The following is a 22,239-nucleotide window of genomic DNA, read 5'->3' on the forward strand; positions in this document are numbered from 1 at the left end:
TCTAAGAGTATTCTAGTCTTAAAGCTTACCTTTAGTAATAAGCAGATTAGGCTGTTCTTTATCTAGGGCCTCTACTATCTAGAATACCTAAGAAGCTAGAGACAATTCTATTATATTAAGAACATAACTCTTAAAGAGCTAATTACCTTATTAATTAAGGAACCTCCTCTATAGATATAGAGGACAGCAGGAGGATTTAGGGGTGCTATAGTAGATAATAATTAGTATACTAAGTATACCTATTATATCTACATAAATGCAGATTACTTTAAGAAGCACCCTAATAAGGCCCTAAAGTCCTAGGTACATAGAGGAAAAAGAGGATCTAATAAGGATAAGAAGAAGTCCTAAGATAAGAGCAAGAGACATAATAAGAAGGGAGGAAAGGGTGCTACAGCAATTAAGCCTATCTCCTCTTCTAATACAGGCTTAGGCTCTAATTTAGATAGCTTATTTATAGGAGCAGCAATTACTACCGCTAGAATACAAAGGAGTAACACTATTATCTAGGATTCTAGTATATTATACTACTTTTTTAACAATAAGTCTTAGTTCTTAGACCTTAAACCCCTAGAAACCCTAATTAGGTTCTCTTAAGCTATTAGACAAAGCATAGTTATATACTTAGGAAGTATAAGGATTATAATAAAGTACAAGGGGAATAAGTTAAACATTACCTTACAAGATGTATTATACTCTCCTAACTCTAATTACAACCTTATCTCGGCAGAGACTCTCTAGCTAAAGTGCAAGGTCTACCTAGACAGGCTATCTTTATGCATTCTAAGGAATAATAAGAAGATAGGCAAGGTTTAGTTTACTTATAATGTTCTAATCCTTTAGAATGCAACTGTCTTTCTCCCTAAGGGGAGTACTAAAGTTGCTTCTATAACTAATAGGAACATATCCTATCTAGCCTTTGCTATACCTAAGGCTAACATAACAAGATAGTATTAAAGACTAGGCTATATAAGGAACAAGATTCTTAGTGCAACAAAGGCTTAAGTCTAAGGACTTAAGCAGATTAACATATCTACACTTAAGCACTATAAGCTATGCAAGCTTGCAAGGTTATAGAGAGTAGTGTTAAGAACTCTAAGACTAATACCTTAATCCTTATTAGATAAGGTCTATATTAACATTATAGGACTAATCTTTCTACTAGACATCTTTAGATGCAAGTACATCCTTATAATTACTAATGCAAAGTTAAGAAGGAGATAGGCTATCTTCTACAAGCTTAAATTATAAGCTGCACAAATTATTAAAAAATAGACTACTAAGACATTTAACTAGTACAAAAAGATAGTTAAGATCTAGTTCTTAAATAGAGGAGGAGAGTTTAATAATAATAATCTAATTACATTTGCAGAGAATAAGGGACTAAGATAGGATTTCTTAGCTCCCTATACTCCTAAGCAGAATAGAATTGCAGAATTATCTAATAAGGTTATCCTTAATAAGGTAAGAGTAATAATAATTAACTCTAGCCTACCTCTCCCTCTCTAGAGTTTTATAGTTGTATATGCAATCTTCCTTACTAACAGGCTAGTATGCCTATTAACTAACAAGATTCCTCTTTAGGAATTTAATTAAGATCTTAATACTAGAACTCTATATATTAATCTAACAAAGGTTAGGAGATTTAGATACAAAGCATATTTGCATAATTAGGGGAGACCTAATTTATAGAAGTTCTATCCTAGAGCAGAGAAATACTAAAATCTAGGATTCTAGGAGAACACTTTAACTAACTATATAGTTTAGAAGTTTAAACTATCTACCCTTACTAGGTTTTAGTATAAGATTATAACCTCTCCTTATATAATATATAATAAGGATAAGGTATATAGCATAATACCTACTACCCTAGACTTCTAGGGGGAGAGTTTCCTACAACTAATACAACCTATTACTATAGAACAGGAAGTCTATACTATCTATACTAAGGATTAAGATTAGGGCTAGGATGCCTAAGGGCAAGATGCCTAACCTCTTACTACTTCTTATCTTTAAGAAGTAGAGAATATATTTAATACTATATAGAGAGAGAGAAACTAAGCCTCCCTTTTAACATCTTAGAGGGAGCAAATATTAGGTTAGGACATACAGTCCTAGGATAACTAATATAAGCAGTCTAAGCCTAATTAGCTAGAGGCTACTAAGTATAAAGAAGCCTCCTAGCTAGCTTAGGGGGAGTATATTTCTAAGGAAACAGGAAGTCCTAAGGGATTCTAAGGAAGTCCTAAGGGATTCTAGGAGCAGGCTAATGCCTTATTAACACAGCTACAATATTAAGTATTAGCAGAGAATTGCCCTAAAAGGAAAGACCTCTAAAATTATACTATAACTCCCTTCCTAGACATTTATATTATAAGAAAGAGGAAAGCAGGGAGAAGCCCTAAGAGACCTAAGAAATTAGGCAATAAAGCAAGTCCTAAAAGCTTAGGCATATTTAGACTCTTAAGAAGTAGAAGATTAGTTATAAGAAAAGACTATAGCAAGATCTAGAAGATAGGACTTAAAGTAACAAATCCTAATCTGTCTAATCCTAAGACAGTTAAGGAAGCTCTCTCTAGATCTAACTATAAGGAATAGGAGAAAGCTATTATTAAGGAAGCTAAGTTACTTAAGTCTACAGGATGCCTTAAATAGAAACTTATTAGCACCCTCCTTAAGGGGAGAGTCCCTCTTATAGGGAAATAGGTCTTTAAGATTAAGGTACTCCTAGATAGAACTGTAGAGAAGTATAAGGCTAGATAGACAGCTAGGGGATTTATATAAAGGAAGGGACTTAACTATATTAATACCTTTGCTCCTACCCTAAGAGCTGCAATAGGGAGAATACTTCTGTCCCTCTTAGTTAATTTTAGCTAGAAGAGGAGATAAGTTAATATTAAGACTACATTCCTAAATCTAAACCTAGATAAGCAGATCTTTATTAAGCTACTAGAGGGAGCTTATCTCTTTAAGAAAGATGCCTACAAGTACATTATATATATTAAGAAAGGACTATATAGGCTTAAGCAGGTAGCTGCTCTCTAGCACTACGATACTATAGACACTCTCTAAAAGCTTAGTCTAATAAGAACTATTAGCGATACTTGCCTCTTTTAAGGGAAAGGCATCCTTGTTCTCCTTTATGTAGATAACTTCTAGATCTTTAGATAGTTAGACTATAAGATTAACAAGCTAATTAAGGGATTAGAGCAGAAGTACACAATTAAGGTTATTAATACTAATATCTTTCTTAGACTTTACCTAAAGGAAGGGAAAGATAGCTCTATATCTGTCTCTTAGGAACACTATTCTAAAGATAAACTTTAAGGACATAGTCTTAGTAATGCAAAGAGTGTTAAGTACCCCCTTAACACCCTCCTTAAACCCCTCTAGGATAAGGGAACAAAGGAGGACTATAATCTCTTTAACAAGATTATTAGGGAACTGCAATATCTGTTAAACTATACTAGACCAGACATTAGTTTTGCTATTAACTACTATACAAGGTTCCTTTAGAACCTAGGACCTTTATATGTTTAGGTAGCTAAACATATCTAGAGATATGTTGCAGGTATAATTAACAAGTGCCTTATATTTAGGAAAACTAAGGAGCAAATTTAGATTAAAGCATTCTTAGACTCTAACTTTGCTAGTAATCCTAGTATATCTAGGTCTACCTTAGGAATGCTCTTTAAAATTGTAGGAGGCCTAGTTATCTAGAGATCTTAACTATAGAAAGAAGTAGTGCTATCTAGCACTAAGGCAGAGTACCTCTCTCTTACTAAGGCAATAAGAGAAGTAAATTAGGTAAGGAACCTTATTAATAAGCTCTAGCCCTTTACCTAGGCTAAAAGCATTTCTACTATCCTTATTAAAGTAGACAATTAATTAGCTATTAGCCTTATAGAAAACTATGCTAACTCTAAAAGATTAAGATATGTCTCTCTTAGGAACTATTACTGCAGAGAACAATATAATAAGGGGAGTATTAAGGTAGAGTTTATAAGGACAGATATGCAGCTTGCAGACTGTCTAACAAAACTAAAATCCCTAAACACTATCCTCTAATATATAGATGCATAAATCTAGCAAAAAGATACTTATGTGTCTATATTAGGCAGCTAACATAGACATATAAGAGAGGCTAATACAGGAATTAAACCTATAACCTTCTAATTTGTAGCTAGAAATTATACTACTAGACTAACTAGCCCTTAATAAGAAAAGGGAAATTACTCTTAAATTTATGCCTTAATACCTATATTCCTACCTAAGAAGGATTCCCTCCCTAGAATTACACTATTTTATTTGTTACAAAACTAAGAAGTATAACACTTAGAATACTTATTTTATTCTTATCTATATAAAGGAAAGGAGGCAACTACATACCTCTACAAAAGCATCTAAGAAACTATAAGAAAAACACCTAGCTAAAGGAAAACTTTTCTATAAAAACCTAAAAGTATTAGAGCATATCCTAGAACCTACAGCCTGCCCCCCTAAAACTACTACTAAAAGACTAAGCTAATTCCCCTAGAATCTTAACTTAAAGCCTAGGAGAATGTTAGTTTCTATTAGGGAAGAAGGGATTTTAAGGAGAACATATATAGGATGCTATGCTACTAACTACTACTTTATCTCTATCTTATTAGAGCTTAACATTTAGCTAAGAGGAGTCTAGTTATAGTATAATACAAATCCCTAAGGATTAGGAGTTATTAGACTAGGGTAGTTTTCTACTAGGAAGGCCTACTTCCTTAGGTTATACAGCTCCTCTATTACTATATTAATAAGGTCTATAGTAAAGAGATCCTTATTAAGCTTAGCTATAAAGTTATTAAAGTAAGCTACAAAAAAGAAGGGACCCTAAGCCTTAATATTTACTCTGTTATAGTATTTATTTATCTCTCCTCTAATAAGTTAATATATAGTCTAATATACTACAGAACTATCTTTGTAGATCTATAGGAGATCTCTACTACTAATAGCTCTTGCTTTATCGATAACTTGCTAGAAGGTTTTCCTAGGGATAGAGAAAGCTGCTCTTCTTCTAGAAGCTATAGCTAGTAATATAGATTATATTATTAATAGCTGTAAGGGATAGATAATAGATTAGCTAATAAATTAGCTAAATAGATAAGAGGTGTAGATTATAAAGTAGAGGAATAAAAAAGCTAGAAGAAGATGCTTTTTAATAAGCTAAAGCCGAGCATTAGCTACGTAGTAGGTAAATACCTGCTATATTTAGGTAATAGACAGCTCGTAATAATGCAGCTGCTAATAGGGGAGTGTTATGGATTATTAGACTAACTATTAGTAAAGTGCACATAACTAGTGCTAAGGCATTCCCACACACAGATAGCTAAAGTAAGAATCTCACACTTAAGATTCTCTCTATATAACAATATATACCTGCCAATCAGAGGTCTTCTTTTACTCAGCTTAAGTCCAATCACACCAGGGTCGCCGAACAGGCCAGGATTTTCGACAAGGACGGAATCAGCAATGGCCCTTGCGAACATGGATTGTCCCGCTCAGTCCGGACGATTCTGGGCTCGTGTGGTGCTCGTACCGGACCATGATGAGAGGGTCCGTCGACTGCGCCTCGATGGTAGTTCCTCTCGATCACCAACCCTCGAACCATCGTGGCGTCTCCCCAAGGACCCCAACCGATGTGAAGGCATGTTCCCGGTCCTTGTCTTTAGCGAAGCTGCTGTGCGCCACAGTTCATATCGAGGCGGCCATATCGTCCGAGTTCCGCGGATGTTGCTCAGAAGCTCTTCATGCACGACACTGCATAACAGCTGTTTGGGGCGAAGTAGATTGCAAGCACACAAGTCCGAAAATCGCTCTCATCTCTAAGCATCTTGATTATGGCTTTCAAGTCGGAGTCCTCGTACTGGTGACTCCTTGTCGAGCGGAAGAGCTTCCTAGACCTTGTTCCTTACTAGCCACGGCGACTCCGAAGTGCACTGACTTGAAGAAGGGGAGAAATCGCTGCTTCCCTGCAAAGGCTGACGTCGGGCGCCCCGCAAAATGGGACCTCGAGACAAGGATGCGCCACACTTTGGACATCGATATAGACGCGACACAAAAGCAACCTTCTAATGCCTTGCTCGGGTGGTACGGTCAGGAACAAGTTTGCTTGAGGAACCGATCAGCTTATAATCCTCCGAGGCCGATCGCAATAATCAGACCACAAGACCGGCGTCCTCCTCCGCCTCGATTTCACCGACACCCCACTTCGCAACATTCACTGTTCATCCCGTCGCGTGCCTCCACGTGTGACACACACCGGTACCTACAGTACACAGCTCTCATAAGCACGAGATCTCTCTCCCGCACAACAACAACGACCAACGCAATCTCACGCTTCCCCGACCTACCAGATCCTACACCAGGGCCGAGATACTTCGAGGACTGAAAGACCATAAGAGCCGCGGCCTACGCGCCGCGAGGACCAGACACTATGGACGAGGCTGGCAGAATACGGCGCAAGGACACCACCAAGGGCCCGCCTCTGCGCATTCTCTGCCTGGACGGCGGAGGAGTGCGTGGCTTCTCCATGCTCATCATCCTGCAAGAGCTGATGCACAAGATCTTCGTGGAGATTCACGGCCGACCGCCAAAGCGAGATGAAATACCAAAGCCATGCGACCACTTCGATCTCATCGCAGGGACGGGTACAGGAGGGTTGATTGCAATCATGCTGGGCAGACTGCGCCTCGACCTGGACACTTGCAAAGAAGTGTACGTGCGCATGACAAAAAGGGTATTTGAGACGGACAAGACCCTCTTTGGTATGCCGCTGAAGTCGACCATGTTCAAGGCAAGTCGGTTGGAAGACGCGATTCGGCAGTGCGTACGGGAACATACCATATCTGACGGAGAGGGCAACGACACCCTCGCGAATGCCACGCCAATGACACCGACCTCAGACAGTTCAAGTCCGTCAACAAGACAGAGAACGATCAGCCAGGGTAGTGATTACAGCAGGATGGGCATGAGTCCGCCAGGTGGTGGCGTCTCATTCGCAGCAGGACGATCTGGCAACCCGAATACATTATTGTACGATACCAGGGAAAACAGAACCAAGACAGCAGTCACGGCAGTACTCGCGGGGTCATCCGTCATCGGGTTGCTACGATCATATGATTCTCGAAAGGAGCCAGCACCCGACGTCAACTGTACCATCTGGCAAGCCGGACGAGCGACTTGTGCGACTCAGCTGGCCTTCAAGCCAATTCAAATCGGCCTTTCCGTGTATCTCGATGAAGGAGCTGGCAAATACAACCCATCGCCACGAATTTTGGATGAAGCAGTACAAAACGAATGGCCAGGCCGGGAGGTGGGAGTATTTGTAAGCGTCGGGACTGGTAAAAGGCCTCCGAACACCAATAAGAAGGACCATGAGTGGTGGGAGGGCGTTCTAGGTGGAAGTATGAGCGACTTTGCGGAAGCGAGAAGGAAGCTCATCGCGAAAATGGAGGGATGTGAGGATTCTCACCAGTTTATGCTCCGTGAGCATCTCAATGCAAGAGGCGTCAACCCGGAGAACTACTATCGCTTGAACTGCGAGCTTGGGGTAGGCGAAATGGCGATGAATGAATGGTACCGGCTCTCCGAAATCAGCACCAACACCAGGGCATACTTGAGCAAGGCAGACGTTCAAATCAAGACAGTGGATGCGGCGGCAAAAGTCGGCAAAATCCACTTTACTAAGGTCAGGTCAGAGCGCGCTGAAGCCAGGAAGCGAGCTGGACACGATGGACCCGAATATGGCAGGTCTGACGGGCAGCCGGATCACTCTCGAGACCACCGCTGGCCGCCCATGCCACTCGAGTCGCCCGCGAACAACTTGGCTGTTGAATTGCCTGGGGATGACCACTTCCGCCCTGGAATGTACTCGCCTACTGATCCGAACTACGTCCATCGGTCAGGGCTTGCCGATCATAAGCACAGCCTGTCCGGCGCCAGCTACGACCAAGATTGGCGTTATCAACCGCGACATGGCTCAAATGGCGGCTATTCCTCCCAACAATATCCACCACATCGACCATCCCAAGACCTTCCTCACAGCCGATATTCCACTAACTCCTACTTGGACAACTCTCCACGCCAAAGTCAGGACTTTCCCCACGCCCAGCAGAATTACCAGCCCCCATCACCTCCTCCTGTGCCGCCGAAAACTCCGGTCACAGGAGGTTTGCCGTATCCGGGTTATGGTGCGCCAGCACCTCTACAGCCAAGGACATTTATGAATATGGGAGCGTTGGGCAGTCATTTGCCGTATCCGGATATAGATGGACCGCCGCCGCCGGTGAATTTGGGGAGTAAACCGCAGATTTCGTGAGAGAATGGTACAAGCTTGCGGATGCTGAGGATTAAAGGAAAGGCGCACAGGTGTGCCAATAGCTTGGAAAAGGTAGTGAGGTTTTATGATACCCAAATTACGAATTATGATCGATCGCGTTCCTGTGGCTCGTCAGTTCGGTGGACAGTTACCTTATGTACATGCTAGGCGTGCGAGTGAATTGCTCAGACATGCAGCGTACCGTAGTCGTACAGGCGAGATGAAAGACACGGTGAATAGGCGTGCAGATGAGTGAGCAGACACACCAAATAGTCGAACAGGCAGGTAATCGAGCAGACATGGTAAAATTGTATAAGTGATTGAGCAGACACGTAAAAGAGGTAGTCGTGCAAGCAGAGTAGCAGTTAATGCTGCTCGACGATGAAAATATCCTACAGACTACAGCATTTCCGCCTCCACAAACCGCAAATCCGAACAATCTCCCAGCTACGAGGATGCGACAAGGCATGATTTCCGGGGCTTAATCAACCACGCAGCATGTCCTCGATCGGAGTGTCTGCCGTAACTTCCGCCATGATCGCGGAGATTAGTATGGAGTGGTGGATGTGAGGCCACCTAGGCATGGATGTAAGCAGAATTGCATCTCCTTTGAAGCCGTCCACAATGCGGACATTTGGTAGTTATGACATACGATGGAAGACGTGAAGTGGAGGAGAAGGAGATCTAGGCCCGCAACACAGCAAGCTTTCATCGAGTCAACAGCTGGTGCCGATCTGTGGACGGTCCGATGGTGCAGAACGGTCGGGCGAAGACGAGAGCTGGAGATTTGGTTGGACGCTGTATTAGTTCTAGTGAGGCTTGTCGTTTACAAGCTGCATCCCGAGGACCCCTCCCTTGTCAGCAGCAAACTGCTCGCTTATGCTGTATGTTTGAAGATCGCTCCCGTCTGATGATTGACGAGGTGTGCGTCGTTCGCATAGACTACATTCCTGACCATCAAGAATAGGTGATCGCACGAAACAACACTGACCACTGCGACGAGTTGACATTCGCAAGACGTCCACAGAGTGAGGTACAAACAACCACCGTTCGCGCGCAAGTGCCAGCCGTCAAACCCTCTTTCACGGCACGCAAGGCACGGTCCGCCCTGTGTGTGAGAGTGAGGGCGTGCGTTCCGTTGCGCCAGCGCCAGCTCGCTGGATACCGACCCAGTGTGTAACAACATCTGCAGGCGACCGTCGCCTCCGCCTCCGCCTTCGCGTCATTCCTCCTCCTCCCACCACCTCTCCCCTCCCCGGCGCATAGCCAGCAAGCGGTCCGTCGGCTGTCTGTGTAGGACTACCTTTCCTTCTCGAAGTCCGCCCGTCCCTCGACACGAATGTGACCGCCACGAGCGAGCGAGATATCCTACCTACCCCTCCCGCGTTCCTCGTCCTCGGTGATTCTCCCGTGCAATCCGCTGAGCCTCGATGGGCTGATGCTGCCACGCGCGCAGCGAGGAGCATGACCCTTCGTAACAGCACTGCGGATGGAAAGCGCCATGGATCCACTGGCGCCGAGTCGTCTCGTTCTGTCGATACCGTGAGAGGCCCGTTCGCCAGTTTCTCCACTGTCAAGGGGCTCGGGAAGCTGCATACTAAGAGGCAGTATGTATTTGTCCGTTTCTTTGTTCGGCCAGGGGATATGCGCGTAGCCGGCGTGGATGGGAACAGGTGGAAGAGCGTGGGTGATGCTGGGTGGGGAATGTCAGTTTCGCAGGAGGATGGTTCAGATGCACGTCTGTTGTGGAAAGATCAGGGTGCTGGCATATGCGCAAAGAGATGAACACATGAGCTTGGGCGGGATCTGTCAGGTGGTAGCCGGCTGCGTGCATATCAGTACTCGAATGGGCGGGATATGAGAGACACCAATGCTAACAATAGCTCATTAGACTCGAACGACAGGACTCAGAGGTCTCGCCGAGCACGCTCGTTCCCAAACCTACCCCAACCAATGCTCGAGGCGACATTGCACCATGGGAGAACACTCCACCCCGAGATGAGCAAATGAGCAAGCAGCCACACATGAGCACACCTCCGGCGAAAGATCGAAATCGAAGACATCAGCCTCCCGCGATGCTCCCGATGCCCGCTTGGGCGACCGACAAGACCGCACAAGTGCCCTCTGTGTTTCAGGGCAGCTTCTTTAGCAATGATTCGAATGACAACATCGGGCAGATCTCGCCTGGATACAACCCTCCGGGCGGTGCAATGGGATTTCCTGGCGACGGCGAGGACAGACGGCCATCGATAGCGAGTCTTACGACGGTCTCGTCGGCAGGGTCCAAGTCGAGTGCGGGCGGCGGGCGTGTACACAAGAAGCTGCAAGGCTTCTTCGGTGACGATGTCACACTGCCCGGTGTGATCAACGATGCCAGCAGACAAAATTCGGAGGCCAGCTCGATTAGAAATGGCGCTTCCTCAGCTCTTGCGTCTGGTGGACAGCCGGGAATCCGGAATAATTCCTTCAACGATGCGATGATGCGGAGCGGACCTCCCAGTCCTTCATTGTCGAGACCGCGAACTCCAAATCCACAACCTGTGAGCGAAGTCACGCCATGGGTAGTCCAGGATCCTGAGGTATGTCAAGTTTGATGTTTGGGCAGGATGGGTCCGCGAGCTCTACTGGCAACAACTGCTGACATCCTTTCCCCTAGAACGCGCCTGATTCCTTCTTCCCATCCGGAACCAGCAACGGCAAATCGTCAAAGAATTCAACCGCATCCCGCCTCCACCTACCGGGTCACAGGCATAATCGGAGTAATGATGAACGGCAATCCGGCGGGTTTCCACTTCGACCTGCAACAAGCCGGGAACAGTCGTTTAGTGGTATGCGAAAGGAGCCCACGCCCACTTCGAGGAGCGCAGCGCTCAACCTGAAGCAGACCAGGTCTATCAGTCCAGCCCCGAGCGAACGTAGCGTTCGGAGCCATCAGACAGCACAGCGTTCGCCGACTAACTCCCAGGCCCCGAAACGATCGTTGTTGGATCGTGTTACCCGTCGACACAAACCACCGGAACGTTCAGGCCCGGAGACTATGCAACAGTCGAGTTCTGTGACCTCCCTTCCAGCTTTGACGCAAACTTCAACAAAGGGTCGATCAGAACGGGCCGATAGCAAAGCCGTATCAAAGCCAATGACGAAGTCCAAAACGGATCTAGCAAGCATGGGTGCGACACCGAGAAAGGAGCATCGTTTGCCTTTTAAGAGCAAGAAGACAGACACGTTCCCGACCGAAGCCAACAGACCTGTCAAAGATCCCAACGAGAGCCACGCTGTGGTTGGAGAAGCGCTGTGGCATCTGGATACGGATATGTCGCATATGGAAGGGATCGTGGACCACAAGCAGCCGCTAATGACACCTCCGACGGGAGAGATCTACGCCGGATGGCCGCCCGAACAGGAGCCTGTAGAATCAACAACGGAAGAAAAGGGTGCGTGGGATGCTCCGGACAGTTGGGCAGTCAACAAAGTCGCCGATGAGAATCTGCGGAGGCTGACGGAACTGGACGATGATGGAAATGTGCCCACCGATGACTCTGGTCCGATGTACTTCATGCGAATATTCCGAGCCGACAGCACTTTCGCTGTCATCTCCGCCAGCTTGAACACAACAGCAGCCGAGCTGATATCGATGATGGCGAAGAAGACCTTTCTACAGGACGAGTTGGACAAATACCAGATTATCATGCGGAAACAGGACACCAGCCGACAGCTTGCGCCTGGTGAAAGACCGCTGGTCATTCAAAAGCGGTTGTTGGAGATGGCTGGATACCAAGAGCAGGACCATCTGGAAGATCTCGGACGAGAAGACCATGGCTACTTATGTCGATTCACATTCTTGCCGTCCAAGATGAGCGGATACTCTAGTCTGGAGCGCGATCCTGGATTCAACAAGATGCAGCGTTTCAACCACATCGATCTTTCTGGTCGCAATCTCATCACGATACCGATTACGCTGTACCAGAAGGCCACCGAGATCATCACGCTGAATTTGTCGAGGAATCTGACGCTAGACATCCCGAAAGACTTTATCCAAAGTTGTTCGCAGCTTCGAGAGATCAAGTACACTAGCAACGAAGCGTGGAGGGTACCGCCGAGTTTATCGCTCGCCACCCGACTCACAACACTAGACATCTCGAACAACAGGCTGGAACAGCTCGAGCACGCGGATCTGCACAAGCTGCAAGGACTGCTCAGTTTGAAACTGTCCAACAACAAGCTCGCCAATGTCCCACCTTACTTTCAGCAGTATCGTGCGCTGCGCAGTCTCAACCTATCCTCCAACTCCCTGACCGAGTTTCCCGATGCACTTCGAAAGCTGACAACTCTGGTCGACCTGGACATCAGCTTTAATTCAATATCCAACATGGGTGACGTCTCGACTCTTGTCAACCTGGAGCGATTATGGGCGACGAATAACAAGCTCTCGGGTCCTTTTCACAAGTCTTTCAGCTCCCTCGTCAGTCTCCGTGAGATTGACGCACGGTTCAACGCCATCTCCAACATCGATGTTGTCTCTCAGCTGCCCAAACTGGAAGCACTCATGCTTGGTCACAACAGCATTTCCCAGTTCGAAGGATCGTTCCATTGTCTGAAGGTGCTCTTCCTCAACCACAATCCTGTCACTAACTTCGATCTCAATTCTCCTGTGCCCTCGCTGTCCGTCCTCAACCTGGCCTCCGCGAAATTGGCACAACTGCCCGACGCTCTGTTCATGAAGATGTCGGGCCTCACGAAACTCACCATCAGCAAGAATCACTTTGTCTCGCTATCACCGAACTTTGGCCTCCTCCAGAAACTCGAGTACCTCAGCATCGCAAAGAACGAACTCAGCCGAATACCACCCGAGATCGGGCGTCTGACCGAGCTGCGGTATCTGGACGTTCGGGAGAACAACCTTGGCATGCTTCCGCCCGAGATTTGGTATGCGAAACGCCTCGAAACGCTCAACGTATCGTCGAACGTCTTGCAGGACTTCCCCAAGCCGGGCTCTCCACTGCCTCCGCTCCCCGATGCGCCTGTGACACTGACGCCCAACACGCTGGTGCCAAACTCAGGCGGTAGTCCCGACTTTGAGGAGCTAGGCAAGCTGGAAGACTTTCAGCTTCGGCGGCCGAGTCAAGTGGCGGGCATGATGAGCACCTCGAGCTCCCCTGGCAGTAACTCGCGGAAAGGGTCTGTTGTGTCGTATCACTCCGGCAAGAGTAATGCTCTTGCCAGAGGCAGTACGGCTAGCAGTGTCGGTACCGTGACTCCTGGCGGTCCAGCTCGAAAAGACTCGACGCTTTCTAGTCGATTGGCGGCGACATTCTCCAGCTCTCTACGACATCTTTTCCTCGCTGATAATCGGCTTGAGGACGATGTGTTCAATGAGCTGGTCCTGCTTCCGGAACTGCGGATTCTCAATCTGTCGTACAATCGACTCTACGATGTACCCACACGCACGATCAGAAAGTGGACACATCTCACTGAGCTGTACCTCTCCGGCAATGACCTCACTTCCATCCCGTCAGAGGATCTCGAAGAAGGGTCGTCATTGAAGGTGCTCCACATCAACAACAACAAATTCCAAGTACTACCAGCCGAATTAGGCAAAGTTCAGCGACTTGCAATTCTCGACGTCGGAAGCAACATGCTCAAGTACAACGTCTCCAATTGGCCTTATGATTGGAATTGGAACTGGAATCGCCAACTCCGGTACCTCAACCTTTCCGGCAACAAACGCTTAGAGATCAAGCCGGCATCACAAGCAACCACCGAGCGCGGTCAGCGAGATTTGACAGACTTCTCGTCACTCATCAATCTGCGCATTCTCGGTCTGATGGATGTGACTCTCACGATTCCTTCAGTGCCTGATCAAGCTCCTGATAGGCGTGTTCGGCTCGCTGGCTCGGTCATCGGCACAACGATGCCTTATGGTATGGCCGACACGCTCGGACGAAATGAGCATTTGTCGACATTGGACATGGTTGTGCCGCGCTTCAGAGGACACGAAGACGAGGCGCTTATCGGTCTCTTTGATGGTCAGTCACTCTCTTCAGGAGGCAGCAAGATTGCCAAATTCTTGCATGAGAAGTTTAAGCACTACTTCATCGAGGAGTTGGAGAAGACGAAGCCGGAGGAGAATCCGATTGATGCACTTCGTCGGACATACCTCGCGTTGAATAAAGAGCTGGCTACTGCTGCGACACAGGCCATCGATGCAAAAGAACATCCAAGCAGCGCGCTCGTACACCGCGGAAGCGTCGTTGGTCCGGAGTTGGGTGAAGACGACCTCACTTCAGGAAGTACGGCTACAGTGATGTACCTGCACGGCATGGAGCTTTACATGTCCAACGTCGGCGATGCGCAGGCTCTGCTCATCCAATCTGAAGGTGGTCATCGACAGATCACTCGCAAACACGATCCTGCGGAAGCCAGCGAGAGACAGCGCATCCGTGAAGCCGGCGGCTTTGTTTCTCGCCAAGGAAAACTCAACGACCAGCTCGATGTCTCTCGCGCTTTCGGCTATGTCCAACTGACTCCATGCGTGATAGCAGAACCGTATGTGAGCAAGGTGGACATCAAAGAGTCCGATGAGATGATATTGCTTGCGTCACGAGAACTCTGGGACTACCTCACACCCGACTTCGCTGTCGACGTCGCTCGATCAGAACGCGCTGATCTCATGCGAGCGGCGCAGAAGCTGAGAGATTTGGCCATCGCATTTGGCGCCACGGGCAAGATCATGGTCATGATGATTGGAGTGAGTGATTTGCGCAAGCGAGAAAAGGCGCGCTTCAGGACCCATAGTATGAGCATGGGTCCTTCTGGATCGCCTGATGACTACTTCACCACCGTACGGAAAGCCAAGCGTGGCCGTGATGCAGTGGGAGACTCGAAGCTCGCACGTTTGGATCAAGAAGTCGATGCGCCGACGGGTGAAGTTACGCTCGTCTTCACCGACATCAAGAACAGCACGATCTTGTGGGAGACGTACCCCATCGCCATGCAGTCGGCTATCAAGATGCACAATGAAGTTATGCGTCGCCATTTGAGGATCATTGGAGGATATGAAGTGAAGACGGAAGGTGATGCTTTCATGGTCGCTTTTCCCACCGTTACGAGCGCACTTCTGTGGTGCTTCACGATCCAGAGCCAGCTGCTCGAAGTTCAATGGCCGCAGGAGATTCTCAACAGCGTACACGGCGAGGAGATGCGCGACGGTGACGGCAACCCCATCTTCCGCGGTCTCAGCGTGCGCATGGGAATCCACTGGGGTCGGCCGGTCTGCGAAATCGATCCCGTCACCAAGCGCATGGACTACTTCGGCCCTATGGTCAACCGCGCCGCTCGCATCGAAAGTGTCGCCGACGGCGGACAAATCTGCGTCTCCTCCGACTTCATCCAGGAAGTCCAACGCATGCTGGAGTCTCACATCGAATCCGACCGCAGCACCTCCACCGGCTCGGAAGATACCCTCAACGACGACATCATGTCGCAGACCATTCGGCGTGAACTCCGCTCTCTCAGCAGTCAAGGTTTCGAAGTCAAAGATCTCGGCCAGAGGACTCTGAAAGGTCTTGAGAACCCGGAGTACATCTACCTCATGTACCCGCACTCCCTCGCTTCGCGACTTGTGGTGCAGCAGCAGAAAGCGGAGGCAGAGTCGAGAGCGCATATTGCGAGTGAGAAGGAGGCGAAGAAGACGAGGAATAGCCAGTTGACGATCGACACGGATAATGTGTGGGATCTGTGGAATGTCAGTTTGAGGCTGGAGATGTTGTGTAGTACGCTGGAGAGTCCCGGGGTGAAGTCTTTGCGGGCACCGGAGACGGCGTTGTTGGAGAGGATGAAGCATGGGCAAGGGGCGGGGGAGATCACGGATCGATTTCTGGTGAATTTCGTGGAGCATCAGATTAGTAGGATTGAGGTGAGTTGGCACCCCTTGTGGTGAGATGATGGTGATGGAAGTGCTGACCTGATCTGCAGACGTGCATCTCCACCCTTGCGATTCGCAATATGATCCGGCCGTTTGCGAAGGGTATGCTTAGCCAGGCTTGTCCGATGGAGGATATCCTGGGCGACTTGACGGCGCAGTTGAGTGAGTTGAAGACGTTGAAGGCGGCGACGGCGGCAGATTAGTGAGGCAGTCGTCGGATGCCTGACTTAGGAGGTGGTTGATGTTGATGGAATTTCGCTGCTGCTGCTGCTGAAGAGCCGGTGCGTTATCGGCTTCGTAGCGGCAGGCCCCGTACTACGTTTTGTACCAGTATTCATTCTTGAAGCGCAAAGAGGGAGTTGCGTTGCGCTTCACTGCTTGCTTGCTTGTATTGGGCACGATGTCACGATTTGGATGATGGGAGCGTTGGAGTTGTTAGGGGTTATTTATTGTTCTTCTTCTATCTAGCTGATTTTTGTGGAATACCAGACTTTATTTGATTGATTGTCTGGCGCTCCATAGTCGAGCAGTGGAGATGATGAGTTTTAGTCTTGGGCTGATGTCTATGATTCTAGTCATCCTCCTCGCGCTCGTTTCTCGCGCCTTTCCTGCCCGGCTGAAGACCTCCGGCCTGACGAGAAAAGAGCAATCATCTCCTTCTGACCACGCTGAAGTTGCTGACTGAATTGAATTGCAGTCGAGCTCAGCTTCTTCGCCGAGTACCCGCAATACTCAGTCCTCTCTCACAGTCTCCTCCGCAGCGGACCTTGAGACGAATCCACCCTCGATCATCTTGGCGGTTATCTGCCCGGTGGACCTCGCGAACGAATGCGCGCACCTCGCCTCCACAAGGCAGCATGTTGTGACCAGCAAGCCTTCCATGGCCTCCACCGGGGCGTGTGCACCTGGTCCCATGATGCCTGCCTCCGGTGCGCGGTTGGAATCTGCACCTCCACAGACGCAGGCGTAGAAGAGACCGTCTCTGAATCTGATGACGATTTCGGTGCTGTTGCCATATTGGGTGAACGAGGGGCAGGCGACGCGCAAGTTTGCGAAGATCTGCTTGCGAATGCCGTCCATCTTGATGAAGTGGTGGCTAACGATGGTGGTTAATTTTGTGGCAACTGATGGGCACTGAGAAGCTTTCGTACCTGTTCTTGTGGCCTGGTGGGGACTGGTCTCGCTTGTGTGTGTTCGCGATGTGTGTCAAGTTGAAGTAGAGAGGCGGAACTTTTTCGAAGGAAAAGGACGGGAAGCAAAGCGGGTCTGCTGCGTTTGCAGGCGGTGTTTGCATTGTTTGCATATGACACATCCAGGGCACCAGAAAGTCTGTCCCAGAAAGTTCCTCAAGTATGTGCGACAACTAGTTCATCTTCTCCTTGATAGTCAGGGGTGAATTTGGGAATCGACAAAGTACTAGAGGAACGATGGCGGCTTTTGCCAGCGTAGAGCTACGGGTAGTAGAATGGCAGAAAGATGACATTCAGGGGCTAGCTCGTGCTTGAAGGACTAGCTGACGCACTGACTTTCCTTCCCGCCGATTCAAGGGCGCCTTGCAGTGTCCTCGTATCAGCCCAGACACAAGGCCTGCTCAAGTGTTCTATTTCATGACCTTCCGCTCCGAAGCATGACCCAATTTTGCTGTACGCTGGCGTTGCTGTAGGCTGGCGTTGCTGAACGATTGCGCTTAAGCTTGAAGCACACCATAGCAATCAATAAGCCGTAAAGCATCCACTCCCGTCAATCGTTTCGCCTTACTTCTTGACAGACGCCTCAAGGTCTCCACCCAACTTCGCATCCATCATCTTAGTGGTGATCGTAAGTAGCGCAGCAAGGGCTTCTGAATTGGAGTCTCGACCTGGTCCCTTGATGATGACCTTGAGTGGGAACCTGGTGATATCGATGATGAAGGCAGAGGTCGTTTGACCGGGCGGATCGCGGCGCAGAAGGGTTCCTGTGGATGAAGTGATGACTTCGAGGCCTTCGTCAAGCCGAGGAAGTGAAGGGTGGACCATGCGTATGTTCGCGGCGATTTGGTTGCGGTAGTTGTCCATCGTGATTGATTGCGGCTGATGATGGTGATTAATGGATGAAGATGCCGGAAGGTGGATAGGAACGGTACTTTTGCTTGAGCTTGATAGCCCTGCGTGTATCTGCTTTGTCTTGACAGCGGTGGTGCTGAAGGAAAGAGTTCACATTTTCAAAAGAGGAGAGAAAAGCAAGAATGCGGTGTTTGTAGAAAGCGTTTGCATGTGACACATGCAGGGATTCGTGAAGGCTGGCCAGAGAATCGTCTTCAAATGGGGCATGTTGAAGGAAGCAAACTACGCTCAGTCCTCGTTGTGAATAGTACTTAGTGAGTCGATACTGAGGGAGAGTCTTGTGATTCGGTTGAAGACCTGGCTATGATAATCGACTTCGAGCTTCGATGAACAGGGAAGCCAAGACAGAGACTTCTGAATGCTTGTAGTCTGTATTCTCCCAATCCGTGTAAAGAGTCAGGAACTTCTTTCGCGTCCCGAATGCCGCTTCACCGACACCAAGCAATTTCGTTGCCACGTGGTATTGCATCGCTTGCTGTCCCGGAGCATGCTATCACATAGACGTAATGCCTTCAAAGATCCTTCATGATCCCAGTACTGAGGGTCTTAGACACAAACCCCTTGGGCGAGACGTAGCTGTATTGCGTTGCTTCAATCTTTCTGAAAGCACCTCCGTACTTGAGCGCAACCAGTTCCGAGGTAGTCTTCAGCAGACCCTCCATTGCAGCCACGGCCGAGGTCGACTGCGGTCCTTTGATGTGTGGATAGAGTGGATCGCTGACCGTGCAGAGCCAGGCGACGTGGTGGTATCCGTCGAACGAAGTGATGATCTTGATGCCTGAGAGCTCGAAAGATGGGCGAATGACGCTCATGTTCTCCATGATCTGGTTGCGGCAGTCGTCCATAATCGTGATGGCTTGTGGCTGATGTTCGCTGTTAATTGATGATTGGCGCCGAGGGATGGAGGACGGTTCCTTTGCTGGTGTTGGAAGATCACGCTATTCCGCGGTGTGTCTCTCCGATTGTCGTTGTTGGGAAGGGAAGGAAGTCGAATTGGGAAGACAGAAGAATCGGAAATTTGTTAAGTGCAGGAACAACGCGGTATGTAAACGAAAGCATTGGCATGGATCGGCTCGGGCGGTCTCCTGCGCAAATGTTTGAGATCCGTCACTTCTCCCCCAACTCCGGCTCCGCAAAAGACGACTCCAACACCAAACCCCCATCTCCCACCTGATGGCTGAGTTGCGCCTCAAAATCCTTGATAGCGTCCTTACATCCGAGAGCAACCAGATCGGACGTCATCTCCAGCAGAGCTTCGACGGCTTTCTTGCTTGAGGTGCTGTTGGGACCTTTGAGGATTGGAAGTGGTGGCTCGCTCCAGGAGAAGACCCAAGCGTTGTAGTAGACTCCTCCAAAACTTGCGCGAGCGGTGATGACTTCGAGATCGTTGCCAGTACGGGTCAGCGAGGGGCGGATGACTTTGAGGTTGGCGAGGATTTGTTCGCGGCAGGTGTCCATTGCGGTGGTAGCTGAGGTGTGTTCGTTGGTTGCGGTGGGAGGTCGTTGTGGTTGCAGCGGTGTTGGTTCAAGTTGGAGGAATCGTTGAGCGGAGAGTTTTCCGAATGAAGCAGCAGTGAGCTGGTGACTTGCATGTGATAGAGACAGCGCATGCTCGATAGTTCTAGTTCGATTATCACATGCAAGACGCTGCTGAGTCCAGATGCGGTGCTGAACAGGCTCACTTGCATGTGACAAAGCGCGGGCCTCTGGACTTCCATCTTCTTCTCGCCATGACTGGCAAAAATATATCGAAGCGCCATTTCACCGCTCCTACCACATGACAAAACGGATCATCTTACTTCCTTCTGCAGCTTCAGTAGGCAAAACGGAGCTCCAGCCCTTTCCGATGTCCACGGAGACAGGACAAAAAGAAAAACCCCGGCATAGATGCAGGTGGGGACAACCAAACCGGCAAGACAGTTTTCAGTTAGATTCGAACATCCACGGGTTCGAAGTGAACGATCCATCGTCTCGCTGTAACCATTCGGCCGTTAACGCAAGTTCTGAACCGCGGAAGTCTTGAGAACGTACGCCGGCGGGACGATTATTTAGGTGTGCAAGCAGTGAGGCGACTTGGTGAAGTGAGCGGAGCGCGGAGAGAGAGACGTTTGCTCGGAAAAGCTGATCGATACGTGGCGGACTCTTCCTCTCTAAAACCACCACGGATAATCATCTTCCGAGGCGGGTACATCCAACGGGTTCTGCAGCGCCGCTTCGATCACCGCCGTCCTCGTGGCGGGATTCTTGGCCGCGTCGAAAGCCTTTTGCCTCCTCTCGTTCAGTTCATTGTACAGCTCATTGGCTTTATGTTGGAACCAATCCCCTCGCGTCCAACCATCCGTCTCTTTTGGATCCAGGCCCGACTCTTGAGCGATCTGATCTGCATATTCACCCGGCTGTTCGTCAACGTTACCGTTCTCTTCATACCACTGTTTCCACAATCTCAGCTCGTGCGTCACGCCCCGCCACGCCTCGCCGATGTCAAAGTACTCCATGTACTCGTCGGGCGACATGCACACATCGTACACCTCGCAGTAGCAGACTCGCGGATCCGGACAGAAGATCAGGGAGCCGTTGTTCATGATTACGTGCCAGATGTATTCGAAGATGCGTCCGACGATGAAGCTGGGGTGCTTGCTCTTGCGCAGCCAAGTTCGGATCTCGATGTATCTCTCCTTGGGCGTGACCCGAATTTGATCTCTGGAGACGGCGAATTGCGAGCAGCATGGTGTCGACAGGACTTCAGGTATAGGCTCGGATGGCCAGAGCTCTTTCCAAGCTTCACGGACTTGCACCTCTTCTGGCTTATTGGGATCCTCCACTGTCTCGTTGAGGTGGATATGCGTGGGACAGCCGGGATGCCAGTGACATCGAAGGCTGACGTAGCCGTCCCGCCGCACTTTTTCGAGGTTCAAGTGACGCACCATTTGAGAGGAGGACATCTCCAGGATGAAATTGTTGTGCCAGGCGGCTGGGTGGCCGTGCATGAAGATGGTGACTTCGGGGAGCTTGTCGTACATGTCGATCATCCAGGTCAGCCAGACCATTGCTTCGTGGCCTTTGTTCTCGGGGACGTGAAATTTGGCAGAAGGGTCGTCGGCTACGTAGATCGCTGTGTCGAGTTGGGTCTTGTTCTTGAGGAGATCGCCCAGTTCGTTGTCCACCCAGGACATGTCGTTTTCCGCTATCGTCGCTAAGACAAGAGTCGCCTTTTGTTTGGATAGCTCCGGCTTTGCTGTGAGTGCTGGGCCTTTGTGGACCGGCTTGTCGCTTCCTGCTTCAACATATTCCTTGGGCGTACTCTCCGTAGCAACTTCATGCCAGGACGCCGGAGCGATATTTCGAAGACTGTAGTTCCCTCCATGAAAAGTGGCCAGCAATAGTATCGTCGTCAAGACTGCCGAAGTCACCACAAAAGCATTTAACCGGATCATCGTACTGGCGACGCATCAACAGAGGTGTAGACTGGAAACATGGCAACATGTCCTCCGGCGATTTTGTTCCCCTCCAGAGCAGTGAGAGACCCTAGCAGGGGCCGCATAAGCACCGTCCAAGTCATCAAACCCATGTTGAACATCCTAGACGTTGCTCAATCGTGAGGGCCGGCATTGACATGGCTTGCACTTGCACATGCCATCCATCGGAGACGATCGCCATCGCTGTCGTCAGTGCTCGCGTCAGATTCCGTCTATTTCACCACGCGGTTTCCAGTCCGTTTCGGCAGACGTGGACGCTTGAAGAGCCCGAACGCGTGGTGTCAGTGTGCCGATTTGAGCCCGGCAAGGATTCCATGTTCGGCAAGACGCGACATCTGCGACCGGGTTTCATGGTCAGCACGGTCGATGATGCACAAGTAATGC

General features: G+C 48.9%; 4 protein-coding genes across 4 annotated transcripts; 2 read left to right on the forward strand and 2 right to left on the reverse strand.

Annotated features, from left to right (window-relative positions):
* Positions 1-6,186: 6,186 nt before the first annotated feature.
* Positions 6,187-8,353, forward strand: MYCGRDRAFT_110012 (uncharacterized protein; the record flags this gene model as incomplete). The annotated part of the gene is made up of 1 exon (XM_003851596.1): positions 6,187-8,353. The coding sequence occupies one exon, from the start codon at positions 6,470-6,472 to the stop codon at positions 8,351-8,353; it is 1,884 nt and encodes a 627-aa protein (XP_003851644.1).
* A 2,210-nt stretch (positions 8,354-10,563) lies between these two features.
* On the forward strand, positions 10,564-18,280 carry MgCyr1 (adenylate cyclase protein; the record flags this gene model as incomplete). Its single annotated transcript, XM_003851597.1, has 6 exons — positions 10,564-10,932; positions 11,010-11,268; positions 11,319-11,373; positions 11,471-16,268; positions 16,328-16,479; positions 18,244-18,280. 6 exons carry the CDS (start codon positions 10,564-10,566, stop codon positions 18,278-18,280), a joined length of 5,670 nt encoding a protein of 1,889 aa, XP_003851645.1.
* Positions 18,281-18,891: 611 nt separating this feature from the next.
* Positions 18,892-19,837, reverse strand: MYCGRDRAFT_94146 (uncharacterized protein; the record flags this gene model as incomplete). The annotated part of the gene is made up of 2 exons (XM_003851653.1): positions 18,892-19,242; positions 19,550-19,837. 2 exons carry the CDS (start codon positions 19,835-19,837, stop codon positions 18,892-18,894), a joined length of 639 nt encoding a protein of 212 aa, XP_003851701.1.
* Positions 19,838-20,811: 974 nt separating this feature from the next.
* MYCGRDRAFT_25111 (uncharacterized protein) lies at positions 20,812-21,612 on the reverse strand (the record flags this gene model as incomplete). Its single annotated transcript, XM_003851652.1, has 1 exon — positions 20,812-21,612. A coding segment is annotated over one exon (801 nt), but the record flags the coding sequence as incomplete, so codon positions are not given.
* Positions 21,613-22,239: the final 627 nt, after the last annotated feature.

This window comes from Zymoseptoria tritici, chromosome 6 (assembly GCF_000219625.1).
Source record: "Zymoseptoria tritici IPO323 chromosome 6, whole genome shotgun sequence".
Taxonomy (NCBI): Eukaryota; Fungi; Ascomycota; class Dothideomycetes; order Mycosphaerellales; family Mycosphaerellaceae; genus Zymoseptoria; species Zymoseptoria tritici.